This window comes from Polyodon spathula, chromosome 4, assembly GCF_017654505.1.
Source record: "Polyodon spathula isolate WHYD16114869_AA chromosome 4, ASM1765450v1, whole genome shotgun sequence".
Lineage (NCBI taxonomy): Eukaryota > Metazoa > Chordata > Actinopteri > Acipenseriformes > Polyodontidae > Polyodon > Polyodon spathula.
In genome coordinates, this window is record NC_054537.1 from 22,324,270 (window position 1) to 22,343,372 (window position 19,103).

Consider the following 19,103-nt stretch of genomic DNA (forward strand, 5'->3'; position numbering starts at 1 on the left):
CTGTACAATTTGGCACATTTTTGAGTTCCAACCAAATCCCTATTGAAATGAATTGTGTGATACTCTCTACAATCCAGAATCTGTCTATTCTGGATTACATTGCTTAAGTCCCACCAGTTGGATAGTGGATTGGGAAGTTGTTGTACAGTAAATAAAATGTCTAAATGTCCACACAAGTCACCTGCTGAAAGAAAACGCGCGCTTATCAAAAACGCTGAACGTTTCCCAAAACCAACGCAAAAAAGCCAAGCCAAGAATTCAAGATCACAAGGCAAAATATGTCAGACATTCTGAAAAGAAAAGAAGCCTACTTAAAAGCAACACTGTACGGTTTAAACAGGCTTGTGCCAATAACAGGTCCAAAATGTATTGAGGCATTGTTGTGTTTAAAGTTTGCTGTGGCATTATTGTGTTTATTATACTCTGTATGTACAGTAATATATATATATATATATATATATATATATATATATATATATATATATATATATATATATATATATAGAGAGAGAGAGAGAGAGAGAGAGAGAGAGAGAGAGAGAGAGAGAGACACACACACACACACTTTTTTTTTTTTTTAAGTACTCAGGTTTTTTTTCTTTACTTTTTATTTTATTGAATTCTTTTAGATACAGTATTCAATTTTGTAGAGTAACTGTAATCCAGCACACTGTCTAATCTGGTTCAATCTTCCAGTCCCAAGCGATACTGTATAGGACAGGTTTTACTGTATTTAAAAACTGCATCTCCCTGTTCCAAGTCAGTTGAAGTGAAATCTCAATGGGCTACTGTGGAGAAGATTGACACCCTCAACTACCCTGATGCAATCAGAGGCTGTTATCATACAGCAATGGTTACGTATCACTCCATCCTAAAAGTAGTGTTATGGCAGCTGCTCCCAATTTCACCAGCACAGTCTGGGACAGTTCATTTTTAAATTCCCATTCAGGTGCTTTCAGGTACCATGTACGTCAGATTTTTCTTATCATCTCAAATACAACAGCATGTCAAGCCTGTCTCTCCAACACCTTTAGTGGTATTTAGTATTGTATTATTAATTAACATACTGTAGTTGCATTAGGTGCCATATGGTTGCAGGGACCAGTCTTGTAACCAATTTAAAAAGGTTATCAATTTAGCCTCAGTGGTTGCCCACTGTCACAAGAATGCAGGTCAGATTATGCTAGGTAAATATAAGAACTGTATATTTGTGCTAGAGTCAAGTCTGGTGTTCATCTGCCTATGTGCCTATATATAGTGCAGGTATCAGTATAAATAATGACGGGCCATCTGCACTTCAAGCACCCAGTGACCCATACATAGCCTGATACTTGACTATGTTTACAGCAGATACATTCTCTTTAACTTTCAGTCAGACTCAAGAGTCACTCACTATTGGGTTTCAAATCATTGGAACCAGGGCACTGTGCTCAGCTTAATATATGCTGATGTAATACCGGTACGTGGAAAAACTGAGACCACGTACTCCTCAGAAGTCACTCAGGGTCGCTGTGTTTATAATGGGTAGTTGTAAGTAGACCCTAAAACAGAAATGTCAAGCCTCTAGTGTTAGGCCTTTCCTACAATGCAGCATTCATGCTAAATGCACTAGATAGGATTAATAGAAAACCAGAAATGTTCTAAAACTAGCTAGAAACAAAACAGCATTAATGTAGCATCATATGCTTAAGCCAATGTTATTTTTTGCTAGTTTTATAGTATTTAAAAAGCAGGAGAATACAAAGGGATGACGACCACACTAAGAGGCTTCCAGTTTCAGGGTGGCAGTAATATGCTCTGCAGTTGTTTAGATCCTAAAAGAGTAAGTAGCTCAAATTTCATTTTCTTTGTATTTTTACTGCCCTCTTACCTTTTTATGATCATTCTGAGTGGTTCTTATTGCAATTCCTCCAAATCTGTTTTTTAATGTCTGTGTTCAATAGCTGCTTTTGAATTCTAGTTGCCTGTCATAAATACAGCATAGGTTAAATCAGCCAGTGTCTTTACATAAATAAGAGCCAGTACTAAGCAATACACTTAAGTGTACTAGATAGTGTTGGGGTTAGTATAAAGACTCTTTGGCTGATCTATCCTACATTACTTATGTCTATGGCAGGCAGTGATAACTAAGACATACTCCTGTCAAAGGACCTGAAACCAAATACACAAAAAACACAAGCAATTTGAAGCTACTTAAGCGCTTTAAAAACAGACCTCATGAACTTATGAACTTTTCATTTACTTGTGACCTAAGCCAAAGTCTGAACACTGATAAATGGCAAGATGCAATAAAGTGTTACAGATTATCAGGGAGTTTAGGCATGCAATGCGTGACAGTGGCTACAGGTGCTGGTTTGTCTGTAATCTCTTTGAACCTCCCAGCCCTCCTAACTTCCTGGTTATCTACTTCTTTGTGGTTCAATTTTAGCATGCTGTAGCACCAAGAAATCTATCCTCTAAGCAGCATCTTGGTTTCATCTTGTACACAGCTCTACAACAGATCATGGGACTGAGACATGGGACTGATATATAACACATGCTATCCCATGAGGGTTGAACAATAACCCAGTAGCAGAGCTGGGACCCTTGCCCAGGTTCTCCGTTCCCTATCCATAATGTTCTGATGTGTCTCAAGAAGCAGCTGCCAACAGCCACTGAGAAACAATTGCACAATTCTGGCTACTTAAAGACAGAGAGGATTTAGACAGAGTGTGATAAAAACAAGTGCAGTGTGGTGCAAGTGAGGTTTACAGGGTTTGGACAGCAATCATAAACTTTTTAGCCCTCAGTAACTTTCCATATTCAGCAAGGGACAGATTCTTATTTCATGTCTGAGTGTCAGTTTCTATTCTCGTGTCTATGTGATGAATTTCAATGTCCACAGTGCCAGAACTCAGTCCCCTGATCAGATTTTAAAGTGTACTATAACCGAGATGAAAGCATACGCTTCTGTATACAGAAAGGTTTTTTAGGCTTTGTTAGCAGATATGAAAGTACAAAAATGCTAAAAGTCTCCGTATCCAACAACAACAAAACGTCCTCAGTAGATTATAGTGATCCTTTGGCAGCAATCCGAATAATACGGACATGTGTTTTTAAATTGGTTTAGGATCTGCAAATAATTCATTTCATTTTAAGTCTGACATACACTGAAGCCTATTACATTCAACTGATTCTGTAGTTAATTAATGAACAGATTTAGTATTTTTTGTTGTATTTATTTTATAATTTAGCATTTTTCAATCATATTATGGGAATGTGATGCAATGTATTTCTGTAAATATTTTTCACCTACAGAAATATAGGAACAGCTAAATATTCATGTGTGTATTTGTTAACATTCATACCTGGGTTCGGCACAGACAACTAATGACAAAGTCAAAATGGATTGTCAGTCTCCCTGCCAGCCTCTCAGCAGTCTGCTGCATGTACTTCTTTATTGTGATACTGTACACTGTCAGAAGTTAACTACAAATTCTATAGTAGCGGAGGATTCTGGGCACGTTGGACATCTTTTTCTTGATTTCTAAAACACTTTTTTTTAATATTAATATACAGTTTATTTGTACATGTACAAGTATAAACCACTCATTGACACAGATGGAATACACTGACAATTTGATTACCCTACACATTTATTCAAGCAGCTCACAGCAGAGCTTACCATTCTACAAGGTTAGTGTATGTGGCAACGATATCTACAGTTCATGTGCTTTTATATGCCCCTGTCACAGGATGGCTTGTGTGGTGACGTCAGACCCAGAACAGAAACACAACAATAGTAGTAAGTGAATGATGAATGGTGAATGCTGCATGGCGCTGGTTTATTGTAGATGAACAAATAAAACAGTTGAACAAACGAAAAACACTTAACAAAACAAACAACGCATTGGCCAAAATAAATACAGACAAAACAGACTAAACAAAACCAAACAGTGGATGAACAAACAAGTACCGTGCTGGTGCTTCCAGCACAAAATAACAATTGTTATTTTACTTTAAAGTTTACTCCCTACTTTCTCTCTCCCGTTCTCCACTCTCGGACACACAACCCAAAGCTAGTGAAACGTGCATCTATATATACAGTTGTGCCGAGACTCTATTACTAATTAAGAATCCCAGCACATGAACTAATTTGTGTACTCCCTGTGCTCACATACTAATGCACATTTTATCTACAATGAAGTGATTGTGCAATTGCCGTGCCTAATTACATATTACAACAATTGTGCTAAATAGCCCAATGTATATTCCGTGCACCACTATATCCACATATAACAGACAACATGAAACACACCACATACAACATAAAACACAGAATACGCACAGGAGAGGGGTACACTGCCACAGCCCTCCACAATAAAATCCTCTGATTGTTGCGAGGAGGCTAGCAACAATCGCCAACAGGTTGCTAAAAAATGAATCCATACTGATGAGGGTTGCACTAAGGAAAATAATATTACATGCTCTGTTTTGTTAAACTTCCACACCTCATTTTCACTGTACTATAATTAGCTGCTCCCTCTTAATTATAGTATACATCCACCCAGTCTTCATATACAGTGTCTTTCTTGATCGTTTATAGATCTGCATGATAAACACAACTACACAGTGGTTAAACTGGCTTTTACACATGAAGTACTGGTGAATAATAAACACTGTCTGACTTCACTTGATATTTTGATGATACCAAAAATATACCTAGAAGTTACCTCACCGGTGCAATTCCCACAACGACTCTACCTTTGTTCTTTGTAATATTCTCCTTTGAGCATTGCTTTTGGCTTGTTGATGCAATTTTAGAATTTAAATGAATCTAAATAACAATCCCACTGCAGTTTCAATTGGTTCCCCAATGTAATTGCTTTATTGCAGAGAATCGTAGACCAGAGTGATCACTTGTCCCTTGGATGACAGTCCTGCAGGTGTCTGCTTAAGCTCAGTCCCTACCAATTTTGCCACCTATATATACACACACACACACACACACACACACACACACACACACACACACACAAACACACACACAAACACACACCTACGGAAAGGTCTTAGATTGTTCTACTCTGGTGCATCATCAGTCCAAAGCACCTTTGACCATTGTTCCATACTCCAATTTCTGTGTTCTTGTGCATTATTTTCCCTTTCTTAACAGAGATATTCTTACTGCAACACATCCTTTAAATCCTGATTTCAAGACTGACCTGTGTACTGTTGATTTGATGGACAATGACACCTGTGCCTTCTGCCAGTTCTGTTGTCAATTCAACACTTGTCTTCTTTCTATTCCGTAAGAATAATATCTTCAAAAGGACTGCTCATCCTTGTTAGACAGCTGTTTAATCTACCATTGTAGCTACTGGTATGTACTTGGCTTCATTCCTGTACCTGAGGCACTGAAGAGATTAAACTGTTTGGAATCTTGCTACCCGAGAATACTGTGGCTATTGACAAGTGATTGCTTAATATGCTGTCATAGTCAGAAATCAGAGAAAGTAATTCCACATAATTACCTCTATTTGAGGAACTGGTGCCTCCGTTGTGCCCTCTGAATGTCAGTCCTTGCTTGCCAAGGTAAACAACAAAATGAATCAAGCATTTAAGAACCTCACAAATTTTTCTTACTTGCTCATTGTGATGTATTGTATCCCTATGCTTCTGCTCATCCAGTTGAACATCAATCCAGGTTTGTCTAAAAGTTTTGAGCATAACAGTGGCTCGCAAAGTGACACTGCGAACGCTCATGCTTTTGTGCTGACTTCGTTAGACAGGCTAGATTGCTGTAGCCAGTGCTGTTTCATATCCCCTTTTCTGTACTGAACAAAATACAGTTCCAGCAGTATACTTTTTTTTTTTAATTGACAGCTACCGCTAACCCGCGTATACCTTTTATAATGTGAATTTTGGAAGTGGTAATTATATCCCTTCCCCTCCTATGTCAGTTCGGGTATTTGTGGTGTATACCTCAATTTTTTCTGAGAAAGTTCTTGAAAATTGATTCATAACCAAACTGACTACACTGTCTACGTTGTCTTACGACATTTTTTTTTTTTTTATTTGTAAAAAGCAATTCGAAATATTTCTTAAAAGTTCTCAATACAATTCTCAATAACGGTCTCTATAATAAGCAATACTACGTGAAATTAAGCTCTTCTTACACCCTTACCCTAGCATATTTATGTCCTCTCTCTGCTCACTAATGACTGGACAGCTGTAAAACCATGCAGATCTTTGACTTTCCCGGTGGTTAAACTCCCAATTATGTACCACCTCTACTCACTCATGATTGGACACTGGCATAAAAAGGGGCAGATCTTTGACTCGCCCATGGGTTAAACCTAGTAAAGACCTTCAACTGTTTATGTCCTGCCTCTGCTCACTTATGAGAATCTTCTATTGGTTGACTTTATTGTATATACAAAAATAAAATTCTGCACAATTAAACTGTGTGTGTGTATGTATGTATGTATGTATATATATATATATATATATATATATATATATATATATATATATAAGAGACACACAGTATATTATACACATACTGACTCGAGGTATGACTATTGTTATTGAGATGGGGCTATATTGCCCGAAGCCGGAGGTAACAACAGTCTTCCCAAGGGGCATTTAATTTTCCACTGTAGCTGAGTCTGCAGTAAATCAGTCAAGAAAATAAGCGAGGCAAGACTGGATAGTAAATACGACTTTATATATTTTGTTTAAATATAGCTGTTACAGCATAACTAAATAAACAACATAAATAAATAACAGAACATTTATTTGATGTTCATACCGCATAGTTTTCAAAGTTGTTTTCTTTTTTTTGTAGTACGTTTTGTAATAAATTTTCTGTTAAGTCACAGAATCTCTGTTTTTTCATTCAGCCATTTTCTGCTGTTTGAAGTGGAGGTGGAGGGGGTTCCTTTGAAATGGGGCGGGACTGACAGTGATGTGAACCAATCACATGTCTGAGGGAGACTATTGCCTGGTGGCGTAAGGATGTTAGGGCAACAGTTCAATCTATTTTTGCTCCTATCATGAGATTTTAACCAATCACAGGCCATAGTTCCAATATGACTCACCTCTCAGTGCATTTCTGGCTGGACAGGATGGCGTCAGTCAGGATGACCTTGTTCCTCTCCAGGGAGGATCCAGTTTTGGTGGTGTGATTCACCGCCTTGTTGGCGAAGAGAATGTCATACTCCACACAATTGAAGAGGAAAGTTGTAAAGGTGACAACAAACAAGAATTGTCTGTAATGTAAAAACAGAATACAGTGAGTGATGGCACAAAGCTGCCTCCAGTGGAGAGAATTTGAAATTAACTTTTATGCTCCTTTATGATATAGTTTTCTTCACTGTCTATACCCCTTTCAAAATGCATGCTCACTTTCCTCACTTTGAGCAAACTTTGATGGTGTAACGTCAGAGCAGCCGCTCTATATTGGGCCAGGCAGCTGTAATGAAATGTATTTTGATGACACTCAAGAGTTGTATATTTTTGCTATTCTGCACAAAGAGAGTTTAGGTACTGTAACACATGCAAACCAACATGAGAGGAGAGATGTTTCAGAGTTCAAAGACAACTTATTAGAAATGAAAATGTTGAACTAAACAATGAGGGACACTTAAAAATTGTAATCAAAGAAAGCATGACATTAACATTATTATGTTTTTACTGAGAACTAAGAGTCACTGTGATTTGACAATAGCACCTGAAACCTTACTTTCAGGTCATGGTTCTATCACAGTCAAGGCTAAAGCTGATTAAGATGGACTTTATCAAATGAGAAAATCTAAGTGAAATTAGTTCAAATGGCTCTGTTCCATGTGGGCAGCTATCATAAACCCCATCACTACTAACATTAATTGGCATCTATTAAGAGATAAGGATTGGACATGATGCAACAGAGACTTAAGAACTATGCACACGCCCTTGGGGGTGGGCTTACCAAAGCAGCTGATGAGGTTGTGTGAGAAATTACAACTGTTGCCACAACACACACTAACTAATTAGAGGTACTGTCAGTTTTGCATCTTTATGAGCACTACAGATATTTTTTTATGGTTTACAAGTCAAACAAAATGAGATTTTAAGCACACAATGATAATCTGAGATGTAGAATTATATGACGCATAATGCTCTGTAACATTGTTTTGTTGCTGATCTTTTTGTGATCCAGACTTTTGATACTTGACTTCACACAACTTACCCTTGTTAGTTAAACCTTTTAGATACAGTGGTCACCATGGCTAGGTATAAAAATATAAAAAAATGGAGCGCTATGGGCCGCAGTAAAGTTGAGGTCGATGTGATATGCAGTTTAGATGACCTGTCCTGCATCCTCTGCACTTAAGAGGGCATTATCTGACAAAAAACAAGTTTGTCACAGATTACTACTGAAATACAATGTTTTACCAGCAGGCTTCAGACAAAGTTTTGGTCAGAGGGCGTGACAACTCCGTGGCTGCTCCGGGGCTCAAGCAAATATTCTTAAATAAGGTTTTTTTCTTTTTTTAATATATCACGACAGTACTTCATTGCAAAAACTTAATTTACCGTCAAAAAACATCACTCATTATGACGTTAGAATAACGTGCCTTTAGAGACCAATTTTCTCATTAGCATATTATTTGTCTGATTCATAAGTCTGTATTGTGCTGTTAACCCTTACCGGCATCATAACACGTGCCTCAGACCAGGCAGAGAATGAGATGTGTCTTAATGGTATCATTTCCTAGCATAATTTCTGCATTTAGGAATATGTATTTAAGCCAATAGTAATACTAAAAAAGCATGTTTAATTATCCACTAATTATGTAATTTGCATATTGTGTTATTTGCAACGAATACGTTAAATTGCATTGTTAACTCGTCGGAACAGGATAGACTACTTACTGGTAGGAAAACATATAAATCACTTTTGTAGCCTAATCTGTGCTTTAACAAAATGCCAGGCTTCGGTGTGCTTGTGTGGACTACATCAAGAGGAGGGAAGTATCTTGGAACATGATCCACAAGAGTGAGAAAACCCAGCAGTTTTGAGCTGTGACTTGCTGTGTATTACTCTGATGATGTGGCTTGTAGCAGGTATCGATTTAATAGGAGCACAATTATTCACCTTTTAGGAGAACTAACATGTACTGAAGAGCTGAACTGCTAGACTTAATAATGCTGTCCCCGTATTAATGTATATTGACTCAGTGCACGAATTGGGCTTGTGATGTTGGTGAGTTTTGCAGGTATATTCATCACTGCCGTGTGCAGAAAACTAGTAGGCTACTTAGCTTTACTTATTTTTCACAGCATTCCATCTACCGACAGAGGCAGCTCAAGTCATTTTAAAGTAAATTATATTTTATTACGTCCCCCAAACACACACGTGTGTTTACTATTTACAACTATGGTCATAAGTTTTGCATCACCCTATAGATTGAACTAATTTTGCTTTAAAGGTTGAATGAAACATGATAAATATAATTACGTTAACATACTGAATTACATACCGCTTTGTAGTTTTCCAAATACAGTAGATGTTAATTATCAGCAACCCTGATAAAGACAACTTTCAGTTATGAACAACATTTTTCCAGGAACCAATCCCATCCCATAGACTTTAATGTTAATGGAATTCTGATATTAGCAATTGCACACTGCTTATTGACAACTTTATTACTAGTTGTCAGTGCTACAGAGCTCACTTGCATGATTTCTGCACATACTTCATGCAGCTTTTATAACACACTGACTTCGCAACTGCGTATTTCTGGTGGACTGAAGCAGAATCGTGTCTTTGAAACTAGCTACGAAGCTGCATGCAAAAATGAGATGGATTTACAGAGGGCGGTGGTACATTGTAAAAAGCAGACAATGTTGGACATTTTTTTTTTATTTTAAAATTGTGTTCTTTAGAATTGACTGCAAGTACAACACATATTTTTTAAATTTGCTTCATTCACTGTAAGGACCATAGTAGCACATCGCTGTGTAGTACTATTTAAGCCTGTCCTTTTTTTTTTTTTTACACATGCATGAAGTAAACAGCTCTGTTTGGGTATTTTGTGTTTCCCATGTTAATTTGTTAACACTGTAACATTTAAAACACATGTATGTCAGTGCCGTATTTGTACAACTTCAGTATATATTGTTCCACATAAATACACCTAAAAAAGGCAACTTTTTGCTGGGAAACGAGAGGTTGTTAATAAGCGCCATCTTCTGTACTTAATTAAAAACGGACAAAAATAGAAAAATGTGACATTTTGAAATTTAACATGAAATACTGTACTACTATTACGGCTTTGGGTAGACTTTTGTGACATAATTGTGCAATTTATTTGATAACATTTATTTGTTAAATAAAAGTTGTCAATTATGTCATTTTTTTTTTTTGTTGTTCATATATATTGTATTGTCTCAATGGCCAAGTGTATATTGCAAAAATACATATTTGTGTCAAACTGGATTGTTAGTTAGTTCAAGAAGTTGTATTTAGTAACTACAAATAAACTGCAAGAAATATGTAGCGTTTTCTAATATAATTTCGCTATGGAACCGAATAGTATTATGTGACGGACAGGGTTCTTCAATCTAGCTGTATTTATTTATTTTAGTTTTAAAGAAGTTTTTTATATGGTAAGGTGTATTGTGAGAAACTGATTTGAGATGTTATTGTATGTATTGTTTTTGAATGAATTGTGCAGGTATTTGCAAACTGAGGGAATACAGTAACAAATAAAAGCATGGGTGATTTTTCTGACATTTAACAATGACTTCTATTTTAATGTAACTGTGCAGTGCTGTCTTTCTGTGCCATCTGTCATTCAAACTAAAGTTTTAAACGTAATATTATGAGAAAAATAACCAGAGCTTGCCGACACTGTAGTGCCCTCTATACTTCCTTGTGCATTTCAAACCCAACCCCAACCCTAACCTTAAGCAACCCCAACCCTAAAACCTAATCCTAACCCAATCCCTAACCCTAACCCTAACCATTCACAATCATCTGATGCCCGGAGGACAGTTTTTAGTGGATATTCCTTTGTGCTGCCTCCCGAGCTCTCTCTACATCCTATAACTCTTTGTGCACAGCATGACGGAAGTAAAGGCGGAGTTGAGTATCTTGGCATATAGAATATCTTTGACTGCATTACTTACATAATTTGTTCTGCTTCCTTGTGCCATCTGTTGGCAGAAATAGGTGCAGCTGACTATAACAAATAATAAAAAAAAAACAGGCTTGCCACCTTGTAATATTTTTGCGTTATCGCATCGTGTTAGTATTGCAATAAGTAATGCCATGACCGTAGCTACCACTGTATCTGGATCACGTAATTCGTAACTTTTCAAAAATACTTACACCAGTTCAAAGAACTCTGACAGCATCATGCAGGCAAAGCCATTCTTCTGATGAAAATGATAAATGTGGAGAGGAAGGTTAAGAAAACACTGCACCATTGTCATGACACACTGTTGATACAAGCATGTGGTTAATGTGCAGTTACTGGTACATGGGGTTGATCTGATCAACCAAAACCTTGCCAAGATATACTAAAGTTTGTTTATTTATTTATTTTTATAATTTTACAGCAGCAAGAAATTCACATGGATTACTGTATATTAACCATTCATTTAAGGGGTAATTGCAGAACAACTACAGGTAGGTGGGTGATGCAATCATGGGTGATTCCCCAGGTGCTGTAAAATGCTCTAAAGATTCAGCTGTGGTTGAACAAATGAACACCTTAAAGTGTTAATTTCCTCCTTTATCTTTAAAGATACACATTTTCGTATTAAATAAATCCTTTAAAACAGATGCCTTCAGCAATAATTGTAGAGACTGCACTGAACTGTATATCAAAAGCAGAAGTGTCCTGAAATGTAAATTATTAGTCAGGATTGGCACAAAAATAAAACCATTATAATTACTAATGAATCAGAAATGCCTGCTTTCATTTCAAACCTACTGTTAATTGCCATACAGTAATTGCAATGACACACTCCCCCTACGCAGCAGTCACATGAAAGCACACAGCAGATTTAAAACTCAGCTTTCCATGACTGTACTAAATTTGAATCATTTAAAAAGGCACTGCTGATCTGGAAAACTTGATTAGGTATGGCTATGGAAAGCCCTCCTATACCCAGAAAAAGTAACGTAATAATACAGTATGAAAACTTTGTGTGCTGCCAATAAGAACCACATAGTGCATGAACGATTTGATTTGAAGTGAAAGGATATTCTTGTGAAGAAATGATCCAGGTTCTTGATATGATGCCATGAATCTGAAAAAATATAACAAAGTCTGAGTTTACTTTTAAAGTAATCATTCTTGGCTGCTATGCTGTAAAAACTGAAATATTATATTTAACATTTAAATTTATCAGTGTTTACCACTTTTAGTTGTTTTAATACACTCACTATTTCAATGTTAGAACTAAATTAAGCCGCTCTAGTGGCTAGCGTCTGCAAACACGTGCTGTCCTGGGGTCTATTTAATTAATCTAAAAAGTGTTGGATCTTAATACAGCCACAGTATAAATATCAAAAACAGGATCTAATCCTGGCATTGTTCTTGCATTTAAAGACTAAAATACTTTAAACAGACTTGCAAACACTGTTTTACTGTACTGTACTGTATATTGGTTTTCACAAAGTCCCCTTCTTTTCATGATTAACACCCTGGCTGTATTTAGATCCAACACAGTTGAGATCAATTGAATAGACCCCAGAGTAAATTAAAAACCATAAAAAGTACTTTTATTTAACATTGAGCCTATATTTTATTCAGTTTATTCAGTTAATCTTTATTCTATTTTGTCCATCTTGTAAATCAGTGGTAAATTGGAACACACACACACACACAAAAACATATGTCAGAATTTGTTAATGATAACAAACAGTCTCTGTACATGTAATTACAATCAAAGAAAGTCTAAATTAGTACAACATCCTTTTTCAGGGTTTTAAGTTAAATCTGTGGTGTGCAGCAGGGAATGTCACAATAAATACCCACAATCTGGCTCATTTGGCACTGGGAGCCATTGCAGGCTGTCTCAATATCAGAGTACTGGAGGGGAATGGTAATTGAGGTCTCTCTAGGGCAGGACTGAGCTGTATATACTAACTGGGCAGTATGAGGAAACTTGCCTTGTTTTTATTTGCCACTGGGATTGAAAGGGATTGGCAATCACAAATAACTTTCTACAGATTCTACTGAATAAAATCAAACCAGTTTAAATTGTGACTCTAGGCTTTCAAAAAAAATCTCAAACTGTTTTAATGGAGAAAGGGGGACCCAGCATGAATCACAACCAGGAAGGAAAAAAGAAAAAAGAAAAAAAAAACACATGCACACACACAATACAAGAAAAGTCTTATGTAGTAAGTAAATAGTTATCAGACTATTACAAGACGAGGAATACATCTGTCTACAGTCTGATGTACTGTTGCAGACTGCAAATGTTGCAGCCTTACTTTTATGTTAAATATTCTTTTATGTCTGTTTTATTGTGAAGAAAGAAAAATCGAATAGAATTATTCAAATCATCATTTTCCAGTTGTGGTTGAAGTTCTTACATCATCTGACTGCTAATAGCTCAGGCTTGATTGCAGCTTTGCTTTGTACTCCAACAGTCTGCAGTAGTGGTTTAGTTTGTTGCATACTGGATTGGATCAGGCTTATTTTCTTAGGCTCAACCCAATAAATAGTTCTGAAATTCAGCTTTACACATGAATAACCACTAAATGAATTCCAGCTGGTGTATTGCCATGATTATTAAGAATATAGCGTGCACCCTTATACAAATGTTAGAATCTTTGCGGCACACTACTCACAGTATGCACAAGGTGTGCGCTATACGTGATTGCAGTTACTCAAGTGTATCATAAGTCACAACCTACATGAACGTCAAACCATTTTCTTGCATCTGTCGGCAAATAATTATTAAGTTAAACTGTTTTGTTTCTTTCTGTGGCTAAGAATTACCTTTATTAATCCAAAGGAAAATTACACCTACAGTTGGGCTTTGATTTAAGTTTAGTAGCCTTGGTGGCCTATACAAATTTACTATAACTGAAGGCCATTTTGGCCTTGCCTTTTTTTTTTGGCAATTTAGAGTCCTGAGTAAGGATATTGTTATAGTGGTGCTAATGGGGGCCTATTCACAAAGCTGCAATGGATGTTTACAGGAGTGTTTTTTGAAGAGTGTTTTGAAGAGTTTTTCATAGCAGTAGAAGTATATGGTTGAACGATGCTTTGAAAAATGCTCCCTCTCATAGCAATTGAAAGCTTGATTTAATCAAAATGGCTTTTAAATTAAAAAAAAAAAAACTAAAAGAAAAAACTGTCTAACACATTCTTTAAAACTTTGCAATTAAGGCCCAACAATAGGTAAGAATAATAGATTTGAAAATTGTTCTTTGAAAGGGTTGTGTTCTACACCCTTATCTTTGGAAGCTACAACGATAAACGCAGCTCACCTTTCAAGCCTTCAGGGACATGCACTAGTAGGTCCTCTTCTCCTGGGGGGGAATCTTCCTCAAAGTCCTCTATCCGCTGGTACTCCTGATATGTTTCAAAATCCGTCATTGTGCTTCACATTCTCTCTAGTACTCCCTCCCTGACTAGTAAAGAAAAGCAAAAAGCAACATACTCACTATAAGAGGAAGGTGACAGTCAATGGACCATGTCACTAGTTAACTGCAGTGCAACCATCTTGGGCACCACCAATTCAAACCAGATTTGGATTAATTAGGCTATATTGATAAGAAAATCCATTAAAATCTGTATTAAATAACAAAAAAAGAATTAAGTTATTTTCTATAAAAAAATTTAAAGTATTGATAGGATGTCTTCTAGTCGGTGAACAGAATACAGTTCTGCCTGAGCACTAAATTATATTCTAACCCCCAAGCATTCTTTCACTTGAAAGTATGTACCACTACAGTGCATTCCGTTTATAAGAATCACATCCATCCTGGAAGATTTGATTTTTATAAGCGGTTGATTCTTAAAAGCAGACCAATATGATTACAATTAACAAAAGCGTGCCTCCGTGCATCAGCAGTTTAAATACAGTATACAAATGTCAATGGTGCTCAATCACTGAGGACAATACATTAAAACAAGTCCTCGTGGGTAAGCAGCTTGTTATATGAGCACGATTATGTTTACTCAAGGCAGCAGAATCCTACTTACAGTAAACTTAAGAAGCAATCGCCTTACGAGGGTGCCTAGATAAACTACCGTGAGGTGATACCTTTGAATTACAGCACAGTATTTTACTGTCAGGACTACCACTGTATTTAAGCATATGTTGCTTACTTATTTTCAGTTGCGATGCAAAGATCTGCAATCCCCCCCACCTCCTCATTGTGCTGGGCTGCTATCCCACCCCCCACCCCCACCCCTCTCCTCACCGCCACATAATAACAGTGCTGTACTCAGTATGTATTTAATTAGTGTGTATTCTCTTTATTGAAACTAATTTTCACTACCAGAGAACACAAAAAAAACCCATACCTGCACAATGCAGTGACGCAATCATTGTGTGATTACAAACTTGTCCAGTTCCCTGCATCATTGCACAATCCACCCTGCGTACATGCCTAATCACGCGAGATGTGATGAAATTCAAATTTAAAAAACAGCTTTATTGGCTGTACACGTCATTGCACTTGATACAGTACAGTATTACTTGTAGTCAGTTTGCCCCGAAATTATTCTTATAAGAAGATTATTTGATTCTTACAAGTGGATTATTTTAGCATGATTATAGGAATGATTTTGTCCTGGATAAAAACTATTTTATTTCTATTGATGAAATCTATACAGAAATGTATTTGTGTATTTGGCCTGCAAGATACACGTTAAAATCTCACAATAGGAAAAAGTGCAATATATTGTAGAATTTATACTTATTGCTCTGCCTTAGACCTAAATAATAATACAAATTAATTATATTCCATACGCATACCAAGTTGCTCTTTAAGAAATAATTATGGTGCAGTGCTGAAGAATTTGGGAGTGCATGTATCGAAAATGCACATTAATCATTGGCACAATGCTACAGTACAGTTTAATGAATTAAGATATTACAATGGTGCAGTGATTAAATTATTTAGGACTAGACTGAGCCTAAAACTATAGTTGTCTTAGTCCTCTCATTTCTGTGTTTCAACAGTAAGTCTGTGTAATGTTTGTACTATGTACAATGGAGATGGTTATAGGTGTATTGTTTCTGTACTGTCATTAGACATCCGCACACAAACATGTTAATAAATAATCAAAACAGAGTGGCATGTTAAAAAAGAAACTGCACTAGGTAGGGCACACAGGAAGCAGCAACATAGTATTACTCCGTTTTATAACAATTACTGATATATGAATCGACCGCATACAGTGATCAAAACCACCGGGGCAAAATCATTCCTATAGTAATCATTCTAAAATAATCCACTTGTAAGAATCAAACAATCTGCTTATAAGAATCATTTTGGAGCAAACTGACCCCTGCACACGCACGCATTCACCATATTATTTTTTATTTTTAGTTTTAGTTTTTTTTTTATTTATCCCACAAACCTGTAGGCCAGGCATGGCACAAAAAGGTCATGTTTTTGGTAGGCGTGGTCCGTGATTAACCACATTTTAGTGGCCTATAAAATGTTTATTTATTTATTTATTTTATTTTTCTAATAAAGCTAATATTCTTAAATACTTCTGCATCCATTTCAGCAATTGATTAAAAAAAAAACCTGGAAGATACAATTAATATTATAGTGTATGTTGAATTTGGATAAAGAAACAGATTTGGTGTGACAATGCAGACTGGTGCACATGTTTCATTTTTATACTACACATGTGGCTCCGTGGCTAGCAAACTAACTGCGAAGAGGCACCTCACTGTGACATCACAGAACATTACTCTGCCTCCTCTGAGCAACAAACTGCCAACAGCAAAAATGTATTGGAAAAGTGAATTTGAAACCAAACAATTAAAAATTACAAATCTATAGTATAAAAAGAACACTCCACTGCTGTTCACGAGTGTAAATAACCACAGTACGCTTTGATGGTGGCCTTAGGACTCTTGCTATTCAGTCATTCACGTTTGTAAATTAGCAGGGTGCTGCGTGAACATTAACGGACTATCTTCTCTGTACTGAGGCAATGAGGGCCATCCCCTAGACACTCAGCTTTCAAGTGCACTAGGGAAGCACTTGCACAGCAGAAACAGGCTTACAATAAATAAATGACAACAGAAACAACTAAAATCCAAGTCACAACCAAGTGGGTTAATGGCTAGAACACAGTAATCCACAATCATTTTCTGAATGTTATTGTAGCAGAAGTGAAACAAGGCCATTTAAGTGGGTTTATTAACAATACACTATCAATTCTCTCTCATGAAGACCACATTTCTACTAAGGCCATTTTGTTCAGAACCCTTGGTAGTCACTGGGATCCCACTGTATTAGTATGTAAATTGCCAGGTACCCTGTATCCATCTATTACAGTAAATCTACGGCTAAATATTGAATTGCTAGCAGAGCCTGACCAACTGTTGGGCAACGATTCAAAAACAGAATGGTGTAGCTGGTCTACATGCAACCGCTTTCTGAATAAGTCTGACCTACTCACTGTGTGTTGTTTGGGGTTTCAGTCATGTCAAAGAAGACGACGCCTTTGATAATTGCTACCGGCAACATCAGGTAATTACGAACATATGTTGCGTTCTGGTGTCAGAATTACTGATCCCAAGCCCAACTGATGTGGTTACCAACCAGTCAGGAGATGTTTGTGCATGTGTGTACACGTTCCCAAATGTGTGATGCTACATTGAACATTCCCACATCTGTGATGCAACATTATGTTTATAAAGTATCATATTATTACTTGGCATCCAAGCCCTATGAGCAGTATGTCAAGGTAATTAAAACATTAACTTATTATATAGATGAATAATATAGCGTCTCACTGAAACTCAAAGGGTGTTTTTTATGATGATGTAAAGGGCAGAAATATATAGTTACAATATCTTCCTAAGCTGGTTAGCTTTTATTTAATTTATCACGTGAACACTCACTGGAATCTTCTTTACTACCTGTCCGTCTTAATGTTGCTCACATTCTAATATTAGTTAAAAACCAATACATCAATAATTAAGAGTCCCCTGTTGCTACTTTTCTCTAGCCATTGTGCTTCCACTTTGGCCATTGTACTGTCTATATACCCCTCTTTCTTTCCACTCTGATGAAAGACTAGTCTGTACACTCTGTCTTCACGCTTCTCTTCTCTTTGTCCTTTAAGGCACACTGCTGTAGTTACAGTATGTACAGCGATTTTTATTCATTTATTTTTTTTTACATAAATTACCTAAATAAACAAAGCCTGCACTACTTGTGGTACTGACTGTATCATAGTTTATGTGGTTTGTTTGACGGGCGTTATGTCTTTTTTTTTTTTTTAAGGTGTAATAATACCGATAGCACAGTTGTGTAACAGCTGAGGTACACAGACATTCTCTCAATACATTACACCCACGTAATATGCAGCACGGTAAGTGCACATAATAATTAATAGCAAGCGCTGGTTCTTACCTCTTCTCCAGATATTGCCCTCCCCTGATGTACAGCCTAGGTGATTTTTTATTTATTTTTTTATTCCTTTCTCATTCCGTTCGTATACGCTGTGTTGTGAAGTCTTATTACCAGATGAGAATATTAGTGCAATACTTGCGATGAGTGGTGCTCTATTTTGTCTTACTCTTAGGACACACGGCTGCTTGATTACGGTTTATTTGTCCCTTTCTGCTCCAGCACAAGTGTCAACAAAACACTGCCTGACGTCACAATAACGTCACCACACCACCTTTGAACCGACTGTGTCTGCATTATATATATATATATATATATATTATATATATATATATATATATATATATATATATATATATAATATATAATATATTTTTCTTCTAAAAAAATCGCAAGCGTGCACGTTATACATCTCTAGAATATTTGTTGTTGTCAAATAATTTTTTAATTAGGAATTCTAAGTAAAACTAAACTTTAATTGTACTATGAGTTTTAACATGTT

At 36.5% G+C, this 19,103-nt stretch overlaps 1 protein-coding gene across 3 annotated transcripts in view; it reads right to left on the minus strand.

Annotated features, from left to right (window-relative positions):
- LOC121314318 (autophagy-related protein 9A-like) overlaps positions 1-18,853 on the minus strand; it is a 34,411-nt gene extending 15,558 nt beyond the window's left edge. For 2 of the 3 annotated variants that reach the window (XM_041247441.1, XM_041247439.1), the window contains exons 1-5: positions 18,605-18,853; positions 14,483-14,626; positions 12,242-12,285; positions 11,360-11,424; positions 7,083-7,253 (exon numbers count right to left, since the gene is read on the minus strand). In XM_041247441.1, coding sequence (XP_041103375.1) covers positions 7,083-7,253; positions 11,360-11,424; positions 12,242-12,285; positions 14,483-14,591 — 389 coding nt within the window. In that variant the 5' untranslated portion in view covers positions 14,592-14,626; positions 18,605-18,853. The other variant, XM_041247440.1, reaches the window with a different exon arrangement.
- Between the last annotated feature and the right edge of the window lie 250 nt (positions 18,854-19,103).